General features: G+C 47.9%; 1 protein-coding gene across 1 annotated transcript in view; it reads right to left on the bottom strand.

Annotated features, from left to right (window-relative positions):
* LOC129009332 (myosin-11-like) overlaps positions 1 to 22015 on the bottom strand; it is a 144667-nt gene that overhangs the window by 11285 nt on the left and 111367 nt on the right. The window contains 3 exon segments of the mRNA XM_054442080.2: positions 2582 to 2657; positions 7328 to 7415; positions 10730 to 10876. Of these exon segments, the coding sequence (XP_054298055.1) occupies positions 2582 to 2657; positions 7328 to 7415; positions 10730 to 10876 (311 nt within the window).

Raw genomic sequence — 22015 nt, 5'->3', positions numbered from 1 at the left:
CACCTCAAGACAAACTGGGGCCGGGCACGGTAGCTCATGCCAGTGCTGGTAATCCCAGCACTTTGGGAGGCCAAGGCGGGTGGATCACGAGGTCAGGAGCTCGAGATCACCCTGGCCAACATGGTGAAACCCCGTTTCTACTAAAAATATAAAAATTAGCCAGGCGCGGTGGTAGGGGCTTGTGATCCCAGCTACTCAGGAGGCTGAGGCACAAGATCGCTTGAACCCAAGAGGCGGAGGTTACAGTGAACTGAGATCGTGCCACTGCACTCCAGTCTGGGCAAGAGCGTGAGACTCTGTCTCAGAAAAAAAATAATTAAATAAAAAAAACAAAAAACTCTGACAGAAAAGCAGTCATGTCCCAGACATGGAAACATGGGGATAGCCGGAGAAAGGTGTAAAGGGGTGAAGGCACAGGGTGTAACCAGGGATGCGATGGCGCTGAGGTGGGTAGTGGCCAGGCCTGGGAGCACCTTGAAAGATGCCCTGGAGGGACACTGTGCTGAGACACCTGAACTCTGCCAGGTGGGAGCCACAAAAGGGTTGAAAAAGGAAACAGATATGAATAAATCTGAGTTGAATTTCAGGAAGATGTCTCTATTGAAACCATCCTTTAACGAACAGCAGAAAGCAAAATAAAATAAGCTCAGCATTCTCCCAGCAAGACCGGCTGTCAATGGGGCAAGTCAACCCCAGGCCACTCCCACTGCAGACGACACAGCCAGAGCAGGGTTTCCATCCTCCCAGGGAAGAGAGGGCACATGCAAGGCTTTGCTGGACTCACTTATATGGAATGTGCTTTTATTTTGTATTTATCTGTATTTAGTTACTTAAGTATTTATTTATTTTTTTTGAGACAGAGTCTCGCTCTGTGGCCCAGGCTGGAGTATAGTGGCTCGATCGTGGCTCACTGAAACCTGTGCCTCCCAGGTTCAAGTGATTCTTGTGCCTCAGCCTCCCAAGTAGCTGGGATTACAGGTGAGCGCCACCACATCCAGCTAATTTTTGTATTTTTAGTACAGATGGGGTTTCCCCATGTTGGCCAGGCTGGTCTCAAACTGCTGACCTCCAGTGATCTGCCCGCCTCAGCCTCCCAAAGTGCTGGGATTACAGGCATGCACCACCATGCCCAGCTAATTTTTTTATTTTTAGTAGTGACAGGGTTTCACCATGTTGGCCAGGCTGGTCTCAGACTTTGGACTTCAGGTGATGTGCCCACCTTGGCCTCCCAAAATGCTGGGACTCTGTGCTTTTTAACTGCCGCCTTTCTGATTTCAGAGTATTAGTGGAAATGCTGATAGTCGTTGCTGTCACTGATTGTTTCATTCTGATGACACTGCTGCATGGTGACACTCATCAGGCTTTTTCTTCCTGTGCTGGTAGGGAATGGATTATGGGGCCTGAGTGGGCAGGAAGCCCAGTGAGACAGTACCTGCCACTGTCCACGTGAGACTGAAATATTCTTACAGGCCGATGAAGAATGAGGGTTAGAGAAAGGTTCTGGGGGCTTGTGGGGAGAAGGTAACTGAACAGGAAAACCATTGGGTCAGGAAAGGGACACAGGTACGGATTAGTTGTGGAGCTCAACAAGACAGAACAGCTACAATTGAAGCAGGCAGGATTTAAGTTAGACATAAGGAAGGACTTCCTAAGCATGCAGTACCCCCATGAATTTTCAATGCAGGCTTTCTACAGATTATTTTCTCTGGAGAGTTTCTCTCCTACATGATAAAATACAGTAGTGATTTGGCTACCCAGGCATGAGCTAAACCTCTAAAAGGGTCCCATCACCCCCGTGTTTTTCGGATTCCTTAAGCGGGCCTAAAAAGCTGTTGATCAAGGCCTCTGCTCAGAAAAAAAAATGAGAGGTGCTTGACAAGTTGCCTGGGGATAAGCTCAATTTCCTAGACATCATGTGCTTTGGAAAGGTAAGGATTGTAGTGTGTGGGGTGCCAGGTAGAAAGCTGGCAAGAAAGGGTGAGCTGGGCAGCTGAGGGGCACTGGAGTTGAGCAGCATCACAGCCTCTGAGACTGGTCAATCAGCATACTCAGTGTCTGAAAGCATAGTGATTGCCTCACAGAGGGCATAGGACCCAATCTGGGTCAATAAGAAGCAGGCAGTTCTCCTAACAGTGGGATACACAGTGGGAGCTGTTGGGACCATTTGCCATCACAAGGGGAGAGGATGCGTGAGGATAAAGCAGACCAGGAGAAGTGAAACAAAGAAAATATGAAGAAAGTTCCGACGGCAGAGTCCCTGGATCACACCGCACCTGAAAGTAGAACTTCCCAGTTATGCAAGCCAAGAATCTCCTGTACTGTCTAAGTCTAGCTGTCCAAGGCTGCTGTAACTTACAATCACAGGGAACCCTCTGTGCTAGACATCTCTGTGTCTGCTTCTCACGACAGCCTATGCAGGTGTATCTGCACCCATTTTCCAGATGGGTAACCTAAGTCTTAGATGGGCAAAGTGAGTTGTTCAAGGTCACAGAGAGGGAGCACGGTGGGAATTCGAATCCACGTTTGACAAAAGCCCCGTGGCTGTCTCCACACCATCACCTGCATCCACGTCCCGGCTTACTCATTCAGTGTGGGAGGGTCGCTCCTGGCCCAGGTGAATGTGACATTCCTCACGGTGATGCTGTTCGTGCCCCCGCCTACAAAGCACAGAGACAACACGTCAGGCACAGGCTGAGCTGTGGGACTCCGTATGAACAGAACGCTCTCTTTCTCTGCTTGAGTGGTTCAACCCCAGACGCTTGACACGAATGGCGCTAGGCATTATTATCTGGTGACATCAGCCACAGGTTCTGAAAGAAGAAACTCAACCTGCTGTTTTGGAGGCAGCCCCAGACCCAGAAAGCAGAAGGAAACTGCAAGAAGCTTTTTCCTTGCAAGATGGGGTTGCGCCATCTGGACGATCATCTCGGGAGATGACTGCAGAGGCAGGAGCCGCATGAGAATTACTCAATGCTCTCGACGCCCTGGCCCTTCTCAGGCAGGTTCGGGGCAGCTCCAGCTGGGAGGGCCGAGCAGTGGCCAAGGTCAGTGGGAAACAGCTGGTGTCCACATGCAAACCTCTCTCAACTGGGGTGGCCAGCATCGGACCGCTGGGCCCTCCTTGAGGTTCAAAGGGAGGTCGTTCACCCTTCTCCCCATGTCCTCTTCTATCTGTCTTCCTCCCCCAGCCACACCACCCTACACAAAGCACATCACAGCAGGTGGATCTTTCTAAAACATCCATCACAATAAACTCAAAAAAAGAGGATATGGAACAGGAAGTGTGGTATGAGGGCACAGGGAAGGGGAGAGTGTTGGAGACAAAGCCCACGTTAACTGGCTCCGTGTTTCTGTCTTCTTCTCAGACAGGATCTGGCTTCTGCACCCAGGCTGGAGTGCAGTGGTGCAATCTCGGCTCACTGCAACCTCCATCTCCCAGGCGCAGGCGATTCTCCCACTTCAGACTCCTGAGCAACTGGGACTACGGGATGTGCACCATCACACCCAGCTAATTTTTTTTGTATCTTTTGTAGAGATGGGGTCTTGACATGTTGCTCAGCCTGGTCTCGAACTCTTGGCCTCAAGTGATCTGCTTGCCTCGGTCTTCCAAAGTGCCGGGATTACAGGCATGAGACACCATGCCCGGCCAGCTCCACACTTCTAAAGCTCCTAGCACCTCTGTCTTCTTTTACTCTTCTTCCTGTTATTTTCCTTTTACTTCATGTCTCTCACTTAAAACAAAAGCAGGCCAATCGCAGGGGCTCATGCCTGTAACCCCAACACTTTGGGAAACCGAGGCAGGCAGATCACCTGATATCAGGAGTTCAAGACCAGCCTGGCCAACATGGTGACACCCCATCTCTACTAAAAATACAAAAATTAGCCAGGTGTGGTGGCGCATGCCTGTAGTCCCAGCTACTCGGGAGTCTGAGACAGGAGAATCACTTGAAACCAAGGCAGAGGCTGCAGAGAGCCAAGATCGTGCCACTGCACTCCAGCCTGGGCAATAGAGTGAGACTCTGTCTCAAAAAAAAAAAAGAAAAAGAAAAGAAAAAGAAAAAAGATAAAACAGAAAAGCAACTCTCTGAATTATGAAGCCACCTTAAGACCATCTGGAGATAATACAGGAGTATTTTTTGTTTAAGTTGTCAAATGAAGAAATAACTTCCTCCATGCATCAAAAAAAACAAAAAACCTACAGAGAGAGGAAGGTGCTGGTTAACCTAGATTAACTTTCTCCCTCAGCTCTTCTAAAAGAGTGGACGTGGAATGAGGAAACTGGGAGTTGCTATTTAAGGAATTTAAGAAAAGCCACTGGAGAGAGAGAGGTTGCAGAGAACGGTTAGCTTGGGAGCGGGAAGCAGCCAAGGGGGCCCCCACTGGCTAGAGCGTGCTAAACATTCCAGAAAGTCCAACCACCTAGGAGGCCACTATTAAGGCAGGAAGGAGGGGCTGGGATGCGGGCAGCACCCAGGGGCCTAGGGATTTCCTGATGCTTGCATTGAGCTGTGAACAACTTTAGTAGCAAGAAACCACCCCCTGCCCACCGCCGGCCACCTCAAATTTCAGCCTGTGTTTAGCACAGAAATTTGACCCCAGAATAGATGTAATCATTCCCTTATGATGTGAGGGGATGTGGGACACTGGGACAGCAGAAACCAGATGACGACAGCCCAGCGGTGTTGGGAGGAAGAGTTCAGCATCCGCTTGGGCCACGGTTCTCAACTGGAGGCAACTGTGCCTCTCAAGGCACATCTGGCAATGTCTGGAGCCATTTTTGGTTGTCAAAATTGGGGTGGGTACTACTGTATCTAATGGGTAGAGTCCAGGGTTGCTGCTCAACATCCCACAGTGCACAGGACAGTCCCCAACCACAAAGAACAGTGTATCTCCAGATATCAGTAGCGTCCAGGATAAGAAACCCCACACCAGGGGGCTGAGCTGAAGATGCTGAGACCATCTCGCTCAGACCAGAGAAATGACAACTCCCACGATCTGTTTAGCATCTTCTATGCACCAGGTGCTATGTCAAACATGTCAAATGTTTTAGGTGCCACTAAAGATACCTGAGTGCCTACGAGGTGCCAGACACAGCTCACGTGGTATAACTGACATTTACACACATTCAATCTTCTGACCATATTCACTGGACTCTGGAGCCAGACTGTATGGGTTTGAATCCTGGGGCTACCACTTCATAGCTGGGTAGCCACGAGCAAGTTACTTAACTTCTCTGTGCTTTTTTTTTTTTTTTTGAGACAGGGTCTCACTCTGATGCCCAGGCTGGAGTACAGTGGCATAATCATAGCTCACTATAGCCTTGAACTCCTAGGCTCAGCCAATCCTCCTGCCTCAGCCTCTCAAGTAACTATGACTACAGGTGCACCACCATGCCTGGTGAATTTTTTAATTTTTGTAGAGACGAGGTCTCACTACATTACCCAAGGTGGTCTCAAACTCCTGGCCTCAAGCAATCCTCCAGCCTTGGCCTCCCAAAGTACTAGGATTATAGGTACGAGCCACTGCACCCAGCCTGTGCCTCACTTTTTCATCTGTAAAATACGGCTGACAATCATGCAATCAACTTCAGAGGGCTGTGGTGGGGTGTCTATGAGGCAGTGCACACAGAGCACTTCTCACAATGCTTGGCACATAGTAGGTGCTCAGTAAATCTCAGTGAGGCAACACCCTATGGCCAGGAAGAGCATGGACTCTACCGATGGGCTGTGGGTGTGAATGCTGGTTCTTCTTTTGATCAGCTGTGCAATCTCAGGCAAGTTTCAGAGACCAGTTTCTTCATCTGAAAAATGGGGGTTTCCATCACCCTCCTCCAGGGGTGCCATGGTGAGTAATGGACAAGTTGGGACACTGACATCCTTGGAACAGAATGTGCATGACAGGGGCTTTATAAGTGAACGTGTCACTGCACTTAGTGCCATTAATATTTATTATTATTATTATTATTTTTGAGATGGAGTCTCACTCTGTTGCCCTGGCTGGAGTGCAGTGGTGCGATCCTGGCTCACTGCAACCTCCGCCTCCTGGGTTCAAGTGATTCTCCTGCCTCAGCCTCCCGAGTAGTTGGGATTACAGGTGCCCAACAAAATGTCCAGCTAATTTTTGTATTTTCAGTAGAGACGGGGTTTCACCATGTTGGCCAGGCTGGTCTCGAACTCCTGACCTCAAGTGATCCACCTGCCTCAGCTCCCTAAAGTGCTGGGATTACAGGCGTGAGCCACTGTGCCCGGCCTAATGTTTATTATTAAGTGCCTAGAGAGATGGTTACAAACAACATCCCTGGCTCAGGGGGATGGGCTGGGAAATGATAAATTAACAAGCTACAAAACAAACAAACCTGCCAATAAAAATACATGGCCAGGTGCAGTGGCTCACATCTGTCATCCCAGCACTTTGGGAGGCTGAGGCAGAGGGATCCTTGAGCCCAGGAGCTCAAGACCAACTTGAGGAACAAAGCAAGACCTTGTCTCTCCAAATAAAGCAAGACCTTGTCTCTCCAAATAAAAAAATTTAATATTGAAAAAAAAAAAAAAAAGGCCAGGAGAAATGGCTCATGCCTATAAGCCCAGCACTTTGGGAGGCTGAGGCAGGTGGATTGCTTGAGCTGAGGAGTTTGAGACCGGCCTGGACAACATGGCGAAACCCTGCCTCTAGAAAACATACCAAAAAATTATCCAAGTATGGTGCTGTGTGTGCCTGTAGTTCCAGCTACTTGGGAGGCTAAGGTCAGAGGATCACCTGAGCCCGTGAAATCAAGGCTGCAGTGACAGCTGTGACTGAGCCACTGCACTCCAGCCTGGGAAATGGAATGAGACCCTGTCTAAAAAAAAAAAAAAAAAAAAAAAAAAAAAAAAAAATCCAAGTAACACTCAGCCAAAGAAAGATACTTTTGTTTCCCTTATCTAGATAAAACTGAGGCTCAGACCTAAGTCTACACAGCTTGTGGGTGGTGGAGGCTGGCCAGCCTCCAGAGTCCTCATTTAGCCCAGAATAGAATCAAGGTCAAAGCCTTGGAAAGTGACTCCCAGGGGGAAGTCTCAAGCAGCTGCTGCCCCTCAGCAAGGAAACAAAAATGCAAGTGCAAGTTCACCCTCCTGGGAAGTGTGAGACAGGACAGAAGCCCAGGAGGCCAGGCTTCCCTTCCCTTCTGCCGGCTCTGCAGAACCCTTGTCCCCTGGGGTCTCGCAGACAAGCGACTGGGCAGAGTCAAATCTGAGGGCAGCCAAGGGAAAGAAATCCAAGTAGGGAGGACCCAGTGGGAGATGGAAAGGCGGCCACTTCCAGAAGCCAGGACCGAACACACACACACCGTCTTTGACAGGCCGTCGCTCGATGCTGTCAGGTTCCAGTTCCTCATGGGAGAGAAAGATCCTCAGGCGTTTGAGGGAGACACTCGCCTATACAGAGAGCAATGGCAGGGGAGAGTTATTTTTAAAAAGCATTTTTGCAAAACCAAGGTTAACTTTCAAGGGTTTCCCCGGGTGTGGAAGGGCACACACCCTCCCTTATTTCTGAAGGTCCCACATTTCTTAGAACCAGCATATACTTTAGAATTAAACAAAACAAAACAAAAAAAAGAAACAGGTTTTGGTTCTGCTTTGTTTTAAAAGCCCACAAAAGGTACTTCAGAAAAAATGGGCGAATGGCTGGGCGCGGTAGCTCAAACCTGTAATCCCAGCACTTTGGGAGGCCGAGGCAGGCAGATCACTTAAGGTCAGGAGTTTGAGACCAGCCTGGCCAACATGGTGAAATCCCGCCTCAGCTAAAAAAAAATAATAATAATACATAAAATTAGCCTGGCGTGGTGGCACACACCTGCAATCCCAGCTACTTGGGAGGCTGAGGCAGAAGAATCACTTGAACCTGGGAAGGCGGAGGTTGCAGTGAGCCAAGATCATGCCACTGCACTCCAGCCTGGGCGACAGAGTGAGGCTCCATTTCAAAAAATAAATCAATAAAAATAAAAATAAAAGAATAAAAGGGCAGAGGCCTGGTGGAAAAGGGACTGTGGAAATGTAACAGCAAATGCAACAGAGCCAATTCAAACAACTCAATGGGATAGGCATTTCTGAGATACTCCAGAAAACTTGGATATGGGCTGAGTATTATTGTAAAAACTTATTGTTAGTTTGCTTAGACATGATGATGGTATTATATTATGTAGGAAAAAATGCATGCTGAAATATTTGTGGGTAGAATGTAAGGGGTCTGAGATTTGCTTTAAAATTATTCAGCAAAGAAAGGAAAGAATGAAGGGATAGACAGCAGAGTTTAGCATTAAAAACAAATGAAGGGAAAGAGGGACAAGGGAGGGATACTGAAAAACAATGAGATAAATCAACTGTGGCAAAATGTTTTGGGTTTTTTGGTTTGTTTTTTGTTTTTGAGACGGAGTCTTGCTCTGTCACCCAGGCTGGAGTGCAGTGGCGCGATCTCGGCTCACTGCAAGCTCCACCTCCCGGGTTCACAACATTCTCCTGCCTCAGCCTCCCAAGTAGCTGGGATTACAGGCGCCTGCCACCACGCTTGGCTAATTTTTTTGTATTTTTAGCAGAGACAGGGTTTCACCGTGTTAGCCAAGATGGTCTCGATCTCCTGACCTCGTGATCTGCCCACCTCGGCCTCCCGAAGTGCTGGGATTACAGGCATGAGCCACTGCGCCCAGCCTTGGTTTCTTTATTTGAGACAGAGTCTTGCTTTGTTGCCCAGGCTGGAGTGCAGTGGTGCAAACATAACTCACTGCAGCCTCAAACTCCTAGGCTCAAGCGATCCTTCTGCTTCAGCCTCCCATGTAGCCACTGCAGGTGTGCACCCCACACCCATTTTGTTATTTTTTGTAGAGCAGGGGTCTCATTATGTTGCCCAGGCTGATTTTGAACTCCTGGGCTGAAGCAATCCTACCACCTCAGCCTCCCACAGTGCTGGGATTATAGGCGTGAGCCACTGCGCCCAGCCAAAAAATGCTGATGTTGAATCTGAGTGATGTGTACACGGGGTTCATGTTGTATTATTTCCTTTTTTGGAGACTGAGTCTCACTCAGTCGCCCAGGCTGGAGTGCAGTGGCGCAATCTCGGCTCACTGCAACCTCGGCAACCTCCACCTCCCAGGTTCAAGCGATTCTCGTGTCTCAGCCTCCAGATTAGCTGGGATTACAGGCACCCACCAACACATCTGGCTAATTTTTGTATTTTTAGTAGAGACAGGGTTTCCCCATGTTGGCCAGGCTGGTCTCGAACTCCTGACCTCAGTTGATCTGCCCGCCTTGGTCTCCCAACGTGCTGGGATTGCAGGTGTGAGCCATCATGCCTGGCTTTTTTTTTCTTTTTTTTTTTAATACCACCTTACAAGCTTTAAGCTATTCTACTTCTGTGTACACTTGACATTTTTCATAATAAAATGGATTTTCTTGTTTTTGACAAAGCCTGCAATCAGCGTTGTACAACCAAATTTTAAGGTTGATTTGTCTATGCAGTTAAAATGGAGTCTTCAAAATGGATGTTCGCAATGCTCGGAAAAAGAATGTGAAAATAGTGCAGAAAAGTGACAGGAGCTTCCAATAGTGCCCAAGTGTGACAAAACAGAAAGCCACCCCTCCTTACATAGTCAATGGCAGCAATTTTAGAGATTCTACAGGGTCTACATTGTTTTTAAAAAACAAAAAACAAAAAAACCAGGGTCTTACTCCCTTCACCCAGGCTGGAGTGTAGTGGTGTGACTATGACTCACTGCAGCCTCAACTTCCCAAGCTCAGCTGATCCTCCCACCCCAGCCTTCTGAGTAGCTGGGAGTACAGGGGCATACCACCATGCCTGGCTAATTTTCAAATACACACACACACACACACACACACACACACACATATATATTTTTGTACATACAGGGTTTTATCATATTGCCCAGGCTAGTCTCAAATTCCTGGGCTTAAGAGATCCACCTGCCTTGGCCTCCGAAAGTGCTGGGATTACAGGCACGTGCCACCATGCCCGGCCGTAAGGTTGGGGTTTTTTTTTGTTGTTTTTTTTTTTTTGAGACGGAGTTTTTGCTGTGTCACCCAGACTGGAATGCAATGGCACGATCTTGGCTCACTGCAACCTCTTCCTCCTGGGCTCAAGCAATTCTCCTGCCTCAGTGTTCCGAGTAGCTGGGATTACAGGGACCTGCCACCACACCTGGCTAATTTTTGTATTTTTAGTAGAGATGAGGTTGCACCATGTTGGCCAGGCTGGTCTCGAACTCTTGACCTCAGGTGATCTACCCGCCTCAGCCTCCCAAAGTGGTGGGATTACAGGTGTGAGCCACTGTGCCTGGCTGTAAGGTTGGGGTTTCTCAAAGCGTGGGTGGTCAAGACCTATCAGTGGGTTGTAAAATCAATCAAGTCAGACAAGAGCTACATTTTTGAAAAAAAGGACAGGAATGGCGGAGGAATAGCAAAAGAGAACAGAGTATTTCGGAAAGATTCTTCCAGAGCATGGGAAAGCCATGCTGCATTAAACTTGATTCATATACTCAAGTGCGAGTTCTCTGTCAAGAAGTCAAATGCATTTTCTTTCTTTCAGGGATGACCAGACAAAAGCATGGCAGCCTTGGTCCGGGCCTCATGGAGCCCGATCGGGAGTGTGATCTAGAGGCTGCGCTCAGGGGCACTTCCATGCTTTTGTGGCCTAGAACCCCAAGGCCCCCTCTCAGAAGTTGCCCAAGCTTCCCCCGTACCTGCACGATGCTGCTGATGACCATGGGGAGAATGTTCAGGGGAAACCGGAGGATGTTGAACAAGGCCAAAGACACGAAGGCTGTCTGGGCATCCAGGATGTTGTTCTTGTCAATGGTCACGTAGACGGCAAATGTGCACAGGGCCACCTGCAAGCAGAACGCCCAGTGCTGACTGCTGTGCCCTGAGTGAGAGTCATCATCCTAGGAGCAGTGACAGGCCCTGGAGACGCGCTCGGGCCCTCCCCAGGTGGCCACAACTGACCGGCTGCTGGAGCTCGTGGAAAAACCTGGGGCAGTATCTGGCACATAGCAGGTGCTCACTAAACATTCCGGGAATGAACTGGATAAATCAACGACCAGGAGCCCAAAGAGCCGGCCTCTCCCATCAACTTTCTCAGCGATGTCCTAGAGGGGCATTCTTAGTATTCCTCAAAAGCACTAAGCACAATCCCCTAGCCAGGCCTTTGCCCCTGCCGTTTCCTCTGCCTGAAATCATCTTCCATCCAGGTGGCCACCTGGCTCCTCCCTCTCACCATTCAAGGGAGCTGCCTCTCCCACTCTACCCAAATAGCCCTGCCATCTGGCCATCGTCCCATGTATTTTCAGGGTCTCAGCACTGCCAGTCATTGTTACTTCCTGGAAGGTCATACAGCTTAAAAATAAAAAAAAAAAAAAAGGCAAAGTGTATGCATTTTGCCATATTTCCGCTGTGGGACCCTGGTTGAGTTATTTCACCTCTCCAGGCGAGCCCCTATTTTCTCATCTATAAAATGGAAGTCATGATAGGCTTTTAAGGGCTGTTGGCACTTATGTAGGGTGCTTATTTGCACAGGGCCCAAGCACAGTAAAACTCAACAGATGGCAGCTGTTTTTATTTCTTGTTACAAGATTTGGTCCAAATTCCTTAGATCATTCTTCCAAGGAATCTATTAACGTGGTCCCACAAGCGAGAGCCCGGTCCCATGGGCAGCCAGAGCTGGTTCGTGTTCTGGCTCTGACATTAACAAGACAGATGACGCTGAGCCATGGCACAGAAATTTTCCAGGCTCCAATGTCAAGAGGGAGGCAAGGTGCTCAAAACGACAGGGACACACGATCCCTGGATGCAGTGGTGCAATCGTGGCTCACCACAGCCTCGACCTCCCGGGCCCAAGCATTCCTCCCACCTCAGCCTCCCGAGCAGCTAGGACTACAGGCGCATACCACCATGCTCGGCTAATTTTTTTATTGTTGTAGAGACAGGGTCTCCCTATGCTTCCTAGGCTGTTCTCAAACACCTGGGCTCAGGCCATCTGCCTGCCTCGGCCACCTAAAGTGCTGGGATTACAGGCATGAGCCACTGCACCCATCCTGGCTCCCATCTTCTAAGCGGTAACGAAACACTGGCATCTTACCTAAAGATACTTTTTTTTTTTTTTTTTTTTTTTTTTTGAGACACAAGTCTCATTCTTTTGCACAAGATGGAGTGCAGTGGTGTGATCGCAGCTCACTGCAACCTCTGCCTCCCAGGGTCAAATGATTCTCATGCCTCAGCCTCCAAGTAGCTGGGATTAGAGGCACCCACCACCATGCCTGGCTAATTTTTTTGTATTTTTCTTAGTAGAGATGGGGTTTCGCCACGTTGGTCAGGCTGGTCTTGAGCTCCTGGCCTCAAGTGATCTGTCTGCCTCGGCCTCCCAAAATGCTGGGATTACAGGTGTGAGCCACCATGCCCGGCCCAGAGATATTCTTTACTCCAAAAGGTCTACATGTATCTACATGATAGACTACTCAACCATAAAAAGGAGTGAAATTCTTATACATACTAAAACATGGATAAACCTTGAAAACATCACGCTAAGAAACCAGTCAGATGGCCAGGCGGAGTGGCTCACACCTGAAATCCCAGCACTCTGGGAGGCCGAAGCAGGCGGATCACCTGAGGTCGGGAGTTCCAGACCAGCCTGACCAACATGGAGAAACTCCATCTCTACTAAACATACACAATTAGCCAGAAGTGGTGGTGCATGCCTATAATCCCAGCTACTCAGTAGGCTGAGGCAGGAGAATCGCTTGAACCTAGGAGGCAAACGTTGTAGTGAGGCAAGGTCGTGCCATTGCGCTTCAGGTGGGCAACAAGGGAGAAACTTCGTCTCAAAAAAAAAAAGAAACAGTCAGAAAAGGCCACCTGTTGTTTGATTCCATTTATATGAAATGTCCACAGTAGATAAACAGAGACAGACAGAAAGCAGATTAGTGGTTGCCTGGGATGGAATGGAAGGTTTGGGGAGCAAGTGATAACAGGTACAGGGCTTCCTTTTGGGGTAATGAAAATGTCCTGGAATTAGTGGTGACTGTCGTATCATTTATACAAAAAACCTACTGGGTGAGCGTCACACCACCTACACAAAAGCCCACTGGGTGACCTTCACACCACCTACACAAAAACCCACTGGGTGACCTTCACACCACCTACACAAAAGCTCACTGGGTGACCTTCACACCACCTACACAAAAACCCACTGGGTGAGCATCACACCACCTACACAAAAACCCAATGGGTGAGCATCACACCACCTACACAAAAAAACAACTGAATTGCACACTTTTAAATGGTGAATTATACCTCCATTAAAAAAATAAATGTCAATAGGCACGGTAGCCCATGCCTGTAATCCAAATGCTTTGCGAAGCCGAGGATGGAGGATCACCTGAGGCCAGAAGTTCGAGCTGAGCCGGGGCAAAAAAGCAAGGCTCTGTCTCTACAAAATTTTTTTAAAAATAAGCCAAGTGGCTGGGCTCAATGGCTCATGCCTGTAATCCCAGCATGTTGGGAGGCCAAGGCAGGTGGATCACCTGAAGTCAGGAGTTCAAGACCAGCCTGTCAGACAGGGCAAAACCCTGTCTCTACTAAAAATACAAAAATTAGCCGGGTGTGGTGGCACATGCCTGTAGTCCCAGCTACTAGGGAGGCTGAGGTAGGAGAATCACTTTAACCCGGGAGGTGGAGGTTGCAATGAGCCAAGATTGCACCATTGCACTCCAGCGTGGGCGACAGAGCAAGACTCCATCTCAAAACAATAATAATAATAATAATAATAATAAAAAATAAGTCAGGCATAGTGGCATGCACCTGTAGTCCTAGCTACTAGGGAGGCTGAGGCAGAAGAATCATTTGAGCCCAGGAGGTCGAGGCTGCAGTGAGCTATGACTGTGCCCCCACACCAGCCTGGGTAACAGAGTGAGGCCCCCATCTCTAAACAAGTAATTTTTTAAAAAGTACCTCTCCAAAGTCAACCTATTTTTTAGTGTAGAAGTCAAAGTGCTGACTCAGATCCCAGGGCCCAGCTGATTTGTAAAGTCCCTTCCCTGTACCTCATTTGGCCTCATCTGTCACTCTCCCCTCACTCCCACTGTTTCAGCCTCCATGGTTATCCCACCTATGAACGGGCACAGTAATGCCCCAGGGCCTTTGCACATGCTCTTGCTACTCCCTGGTTGGCCTCTTTACCTCCATCAAGTCTTTCCTCAAGTGTCACCTTCTCAGTGAGCTTGGACCACCCTACTTAAAACTGCAAGCTGCCCCTATTATAAAGACCTGACTGTTTTCTTTCTATAGCACTTAGGATGGCTTTCTCTAGCACTAGGATTTATTTATTGCATCTATTGTTTCTTGTCTGTTTCTCTCTGTGAAAATGAATGTTCCATGACTGGAGATTATTACCTGTAGTATTCGCTGCTGTATTGTCAGAGCCTAGGACAGAGCCCAGATCATGGTGCTCAGTGAATGTCTGCTGGATAGATGATGGATGGGTGGGAGTGGATAAATGGGTGGGGAAGGGGTAGGTGAATTTGCCTGAGGGCAGAAGAGCACATCAGAGGTGTCTCTTCAGCAGTGAAGCAAACCAGGCCTCAGGCATCTCACCACCCAAACGTACCAGCCCCCTTAGTGAGCCAAGTACCAATCAATGCCGGCTGCCGGCAGAACAGGGCACACACAGAGAGGGGACAGGACAACATCACGCAGCCCCTTTCAGGTCCATGGTCCCGGCTTCTCCAGAAGGAGGAGGTCATCTAGCCATCCAACCCTCAGTTATTAACTGAGCACCCCTCATGCGCTGGGGACTGAGGTGGGCTTGGCAACCCTGAGATGCACAGTCTAGTGGAAGCACAGGCTTTAACAGGTTCCCTACAGGCAGTGTTTGGAAATCCGAAGAGGCTGGTAGGATGGGAACAATGACTGGGGCTCCAGGCAGGAGGAGACTGGAGTTCGCCTTGTAATAGGCAAGGGTCAAGGGTGCAAAAGTCCTTCATACACAGTGAGGAGCACCTGTCCCCTAGGTGCCTTTTCTGAGAAACGTGGAAAACCAATGAATGGAACCCCTACACTCCAGCCCACCCTAAAAATCCTGACGCCCTGTGTGCAGTTATCTGCTCTTACTGCCTGCCTGGCATCTATTCCTCTGTTTATGGCAACATGCAATTTTCTCTGAGGGAACTGAACTTCTCCCAGTGTCAACCTATGAGCTTCAGCCACAGATGAACCTCCTCCCTCACCCCCTACCTTGGCCCCAAGCCCTGAAAGACATGACCCAGCCCTGGCTGACCCACGCATCCTATCTCCCCGGCCTCAGTGACTGGTTCAGGAAGAAGCATGTGATCGACCACAACCAATGAGACTCAATCCCATAGCTTTGCAGGAACTATTAGGGGAAAAGAGTAAGACTCTCTGTTCACAGGGGTTGCTGAGGTGACAGGATGATCAGGAAACTTCCAGCTAATAAAGAAACCACCATCAAGAAAACAGAGCTGAGAGTCAGAGACACTGTTATTCCCAACATTATCTTGGGAACTCCTAGATCCAGCCATGCCTGGAACCCCATTCATACTTAAAAGTCTTTTTCTAAACTTTTCAGTTTTGTGACTCAAAAATCCCCCTCTTCTCTTACTCTAGTTGATTTCAGCTAGGTTTCTGTTACTTGCAAGACAGTTCCTAATTAATATGATTTATTTCAACCTCTCATTCATTCATGTATTTATTCATTTACCTACATACATTTACAGAGCATGAACTATTTGCCAAGTTCCCTATGCTTTGGGGGTACAAGCACAAAATGACAAGGTCTGACTGTGCGTGGTGGCTCACGCCTGCAATCCCAGCACTTTGGGAGGCCAAGGTGGGTGGATCACTTGAGGTCAGGAGTTTGAGACCAGCCTGGCCAACATGGTGAAACCCCATCTCTACTAAAAAGACAAAAAATTAGCTGGGTGTGGTGGCACACACCTGTAATCCCAGCTCTTCGGGAGGCTGAGACAGGAGAACCAGCTCAACCCGGGAGGTGGAGGTTGCAGTGAGCTGAGATTGTGCCACTGCACTCCAGCCTGGGCGGCAGAATGAGACTCCGTCTCAAAAATACAGAAATGTATAAATATATAAATAAATAAAATGACATGGTCATAGCCGTGTCTCTGTGGACCCTAGGATATGATCAGCAGAGAACTACAGGACAGATCATTACCATAGAAAATGATGAATTATTCTAACAAAGGGAGATTCAGGGTAAACAGAAGGCAAGAAGCTCACAAATCATCCAAGACAGAAAATGTTAAATATTGACAGCTGCCTGGTGATGCTATTTTAGGAAAGTGCATTAGGTGGATGTGGTAAATGCCCGGTTTGCTATTCCAGAAAAACAGTCCCATCAGTCCCTGGATGGCATCCCTGGCCTTCCCCGGCCTCTGTGTTCCATCACACCTACCGCTGGGTAAACACCTCATCGTCTTTGAAGCACAGGAATGCACCAGTGGAAAAAACACTCAGGCACCTTCCAGGGGAACTGAAGGCCACATATTTTATCCTAATGTAGTCAGAGTCTTCGATGCCTCGGCCAGGACAAGGTCTCCCCAACTGACACCCAGGCCCATCTGTTTCTTGCCAAACAGCTCAACAAACTCTGTCTCTGGAAACTCCGGGAAACTCAATGGCAAGAAAGGTCAAGAAAAGGTTAAGTAAAGCTGGTAGCTGGGTTCAGTATCTCACATCTGTAATCCCAGCTACTCCAGAGGCTGAGGCAGGAGGATCACTTTAGCTCAGGAGTTGGAGGTTGCAGTGAGCCATGATCAAGCCACTGTACTCCAGCCTGGGCAGCAAAACAAGACCCTGTCTCTTTAAAAAAAAAAAAAAAAAAGAAAGAAAGAAAGAAAAAAAAAAGAGAAGAAAAGCCAGTCCTGCTCTTAAGCATCTTCTGCTGTGGTTTCCTAATGGGGAACAGGGCAGGAAGTGATAAGCAAAGTTTGGTGACAGCCTGGAAACTGGGTTTTGCCAACGAATCCAATGTGCAGAGCAAAAAGCGGTGAGAACACACTGCCCATCCCCTCCTCAGCGGGACACAAGGCACAGACCAAACCTCATCACCAGTGCCCTCTGGCTTGTGTCTTTTCCTCTAAGAGAAGACCTTTCAAAATGCCATCAAGGCCGGGCGCAGTGGCTCATACCTAGAATCCCAGCACTTTGGGAGACAGAGGCAGGCGGATTGCTCGAGCTCAAGAGTTTGAAAACATCCTGGGCAACAAAGTGAGACCCTGTCTCTGCAAAAATTACAGAAATTAGGTGGGCATGGTGGTGCATGCTTGCAGTCCCAGCTGCCTGGGAGGCTGAGGTTGGAGGATCACTTGAGCCTGGGAGGCAGAGGTTGCAGTGAGCCAAGATCATGTCACTGCACTCCAGCTTGGGCGGCAGTGTGAGACCCCATCTCAAACAAAAAAAAAAAAAAAAAAAGAAAAGAAAAAAAAGCCATTTTGTATGTATTTATGTATGACTCTTACTATCACTTGTATCAAAGTAAAGTAAACAGAATCAAGTAACCATAACTACATGTATGACATGTATCCACCATTACAGTGATACAGACATAGACTCTGGAAAAACACACAAGAAACATGGAGAGAGGGAAGCAAGGTGACTGGTGTTAGGAGGAAGGGCTTGGGCCTTTCACTATGGACTGCGCTTCTCAAATGGGAGAATTCTGTCCCCCAAGGGGACACTTCGCAATGCCTGGAGCCATTTTCCATTGTCACCACTGGGAAGAACAGGGAGAGGTACGACTTAGCATCTGGCAGGTAGAGGCCACAGATGCTGGGAAACATCCTACAATGTGCAGGCCAGGCCCTACAACACAGGGACAAAGGATGACCTGTTGGCAAATGTCAGAAGGCTGAGGTGGCCACGTGTGGAGAAATCTGGCTGTATGAATACCATCTGGTGCAGCTTTAGTTATGTTTCACCATATGTAAATACATTACTTTCTACTTTTTAAAGTAAGACCGACTGGGCATGGTGGCTCATGCCTGTAATCCCAGCACTTTGGGAGGCCGAGATGGGTGGACCACTAGAGGCCAGGAGTTTGAGACCAACCTGGCCAACATGGCTAAACCCCGTCTCTACTAAAAATACAAAAAATTGGCTTGGCATGGTGGCATGTGCCTGTAATCCCAGCTACTCGGATGCTGAGGCAGGAGAATTGCTTGAACCTTGGTGAAACCCCGTCTCTACTAAAAATACAAAACTTAGCTGGGCATGGTAGTGGGCGCCTGTAATCCCAGCTACTCGGGAGGCTGAGGCAGGAGAATCGCTTGAACCCAAGAGGCGGAGATTGCAGTGAGCTAAGATCACAAGACTCCTTCTCAAAAAAAAGGAGAGTCTAGGCGCGGTGGCTCACACCTGTAATCCCAGCACGTTGGGAGGCCAAGGCAGGTGGATCACTTGAGGTCAGGAGTTCGAGACCAGCCTGGCGAACATGACAAAAACCCGTCTCTACCAAAAATATTAAAATTAACAAGGCATGGTGGTGCGTGTTTGTAATCCCAGATAGTTGGGCAGCTGAGGCAGGAGAATTGCTTGAAATCAGAGGTGGAGGTTGCTTTGAGCTAAGATGGCACCACTGCTCTTCAGCCTGGGTGACAGAGCGAGACTCGGTCCTAAAAAACAAAAAAAGAGAGAGTTTGTCAATGCACCCCAGTAAAGTCGAGGTATTGGAGTGTAAGAAGAATGCAATGTACAAGGCAGAATGCAGGGGCACTGGAGCTGGAAGTGATCTTAGGGAACATGGAGTTACAGAAGGGCAACGAGATGCCATTTCTTGCTCAACTCTAGGCCACTGGCACCAGTCACCTGGAGGGCTGCTTGAGCATAACTCAGTGGGAAAGAACCCCATGAGTGACTGTGGGTGTCTGCTGTGGGCATGAGGAGGGAGGACAGGGCCCAGTATTTGACATGCTTGGAACCTAACCCCTTCATTTTCCATGTGACAAAATCTAGAGCCAGCGAGGTGAGATGACCAGCTTTGGGGTCACACTGTGAGCTGGCAGTAGAATGTGGCAGGTGTCCTGACTCTCAGAAGAACATTCCAGTCTTCTAAGCCAGGGGCTGGCCAAGGATGGCTCAGGTCCACATTTGGCCCACACCTGTTTACATACAGCCCATGAGCTCAGCATTGATTTCATTTTTTAAATTTTTTTTGAGACAGTCTTGTTCTGTTGCCCAGGCTTAGAGTGCAGTGGCATGACCTCAGCTCAGTGCGATCTCCGCTTCCCAGGTTCAAACGATTCCCGTACCTCAGCCTCCCAAAAAGCTGGGATGACCGGCATGCTCCACCACACCTGGCTAATTTTTTTTTTGGGGGGGTGGGTGGAGGGGGCAGTGGGAAAGGGTCTCACTCTGTTGCCCAGCCAGGAGTGTGTGGTATGATCTTGGCTCACTGCAACTTCTGCCTCCTGGGTTGAACTGATCCTCCTGCCTCAGCCTCCCGAGTAGCTATGACCACAGGTGCGCACCACCACTTCCAGCTAATTTTTGTATTTTTAGTATAGACGAGGTTTCACCATGTTGGCCAGGCTGGTCTCAATCTCCTAGCCTCAAGCACCTCGGCCTCCCAAAGTGCTGAGATTACAGGCATGAGCCCCTGCGCCCAGCCAGATTTCATATTTTTTAAAAGTTAAAAAAATCAAAAGAATATTACATGACACATGCAAATTCTATAAAATTCAAATTTTGGTGTCTCTAAATACTTTTTTACAGGAACACAGCCACACCCATCGATTTCCGTATTATCTAAGGCTGTTTTTGCACTATGCTGGAAGAGACTGGTATTTGTGACAGAGACTGTATGGCCCAGAATTCCGAAAGTATTTACAGAAAAAGTTTCTTTACTCCTACTTTCTGCCAGTCTCTCTCGAAATTTAATGTGCATACACACCACCTAGAGAACTAGTTACAACTCAGATTCAGTTTCAGTGGATCTGGGCTGAGGCCTGAAATTCTGCACTGTTAACAAGCACCAGGTGATGCCATGGCTGCTGGTCCACGGACCATACTTTAGGCAGTGAGGATCCACTCCAGTGTCTCTACATGTCGACCTGAACCAGAAGCAGCAGCACCTAGGGATATGTTAGGAATGCAAATACTCAGGCCCCACCCAGACCTACTAAAGCTGAAAATTTGGGTGGGGCCCAGAAAGCTGAGTTTTATAGTAACAAGCTAGCAGCCAGCACAGTGGCTCACGCCTGTAATCCCAGCACTTTGGGAGGCCAAGGCGGGCGGATCGCCTGAGGTCAGGAGTTCGAGACCAGCCTGGCCAACATGGTGAAACACCATCTCTACTAAAGATATTTTAAAAATTAGCTGAGCATGGTTGCTGCACGCCTGTAATCCCAGCTACTCGGAGGCTGAGGTGGAAGAATCGCTTGAACCCGGGAGGTGGAGATTGCAGTGAGCCAAGATCGTGCCACAGCAGTCCAGCCTGGGTGACAGACTGGGACTTCATCTCAATAAATAAATAAATAATAAAATATAATAACAAGCTCTCCAGGTGATTCTGATGCAGGCTTGAATTTGAACACCATCTCTCCTGCAGTTCCAGACCCTGGGAGATGTAAGGCAAGACTAAGAAAATTCAGTGTCAGCATGAACACACTTTCGCAAATGCTGAAACGGCTAGAGCTTCCTTACACATTCCACCTGCAACTCAGCTAAGATGAAGCAGGTGGTAGTTTAACAGAAAAGTTCACATTCATAAACATGTTTAACTCTGCTTCACAGAAACTTGCCAGAAAAACATATAATTTGCCAACCTGACCAAGAAGGAATAGTTGTAATGAGCACAACATTACGAAAAGAATGACACAGTTAATAAAAAGACAGAAAGAGAAAACAAACATGGGGCATGATCTGAAGTCATCCTTCACCACTAACTGTTTTTAATTGTGCTTAAAAGGGAATTTCCAAAGTCCATCTCTGTATGGTCTCCTGATCTGCAGCCAACTTTGCAAAATGGTAAGTTGCACTGTTGTCTTTAAACTTTTCAAAGCCAGCTAGGCAGGGATAGACCCATTACCGTACCCCAGGACAGGTACCAGAACTTTCAGTGTAGCATGGATCATAATAGCAGAAAAAACGAGGAACAACCTGTTTTTGCAAGGAATGGGAGAAAGGGTAATTCCAGCAGGGCACATCCACACGTCAGACAAGCATCCATCATGAACGCAAAGGAAACAAGCTGGGAGTGGTAGCGGTGCACCTGGAGTCCCAGCTACTTAGGAAGCTAAAGCAGGAGGATTGCTTGGGCCCAGGAGTTCAAGGCTGCAGTGAGCTATGATTGCACCACAGTACTCCAGCCTGGGGGACAGAGCGAGACCCCATTTCAAAACAAAACAAAACCCCCCAAAAAAACTAAAATGAAGTAGATCAGAATGAACGAACCAAGATTATATATTATTAACTACAGGAAAGAGAACACTATGTACAGTATGATTCCATTTAAATCTGTCAAAGTATTTTTAAATACCTATATGCTTGTCCATTTTTCTCTAAAAGCATACATAAAACTGTCACTTTGGAAGAGAGGAACTGATGGAAGAGAGGACAATATACTTTTCATTTTATATCTTTCTCTTTCTGTTTTTTTTTTTGTTTTTTTGTTTTTTTTTACAATGGATGCCAAATATTTGTTCAGCACCTGCTATGCACTGTTTTACCTACTGAGGATACAGCAGTCAATAGAAAAGACAAAAATGCCCATCTGGAGCTGACATCTGGAGACCACTGCACTGCAGCCTGGGTGACAGAGTAAGACCTTGTCTCTAAAAACAAACAGTTTTTAAAAAATAAAAAGTAACTTTTGAACATAATAAAAGGAATCCAATTGAATGGGGAAATGTATGTCATAGTTACAACTAGCAAAATCCAATTTGTCCAAAATACATAGAGAGTTGACAAATTGTTGAGGGTTAGTATTTAGATCCCACTCAACA

The sequence above is a fragment of the Pongo pygmaeus genome, chromosome 10, assembly GCF_028885625.2.
Source record: "Pongo pygmaeus isolate AG05252 chromosome 10, NHGRI_mPonPyg2-v2.0_pri, whole genome shotgun sequence".
NCBI classification, from domain to species: Eukaryota; Metazoa; Chordata; class Mammalia; order Primates; family Hominidae; genus Pongo; species Pongo pygmaeus.
Note: the sequence above shows the minus strand (reverse complement) of the source record. Positions and strands in the feature narration are given on the sequence as shown.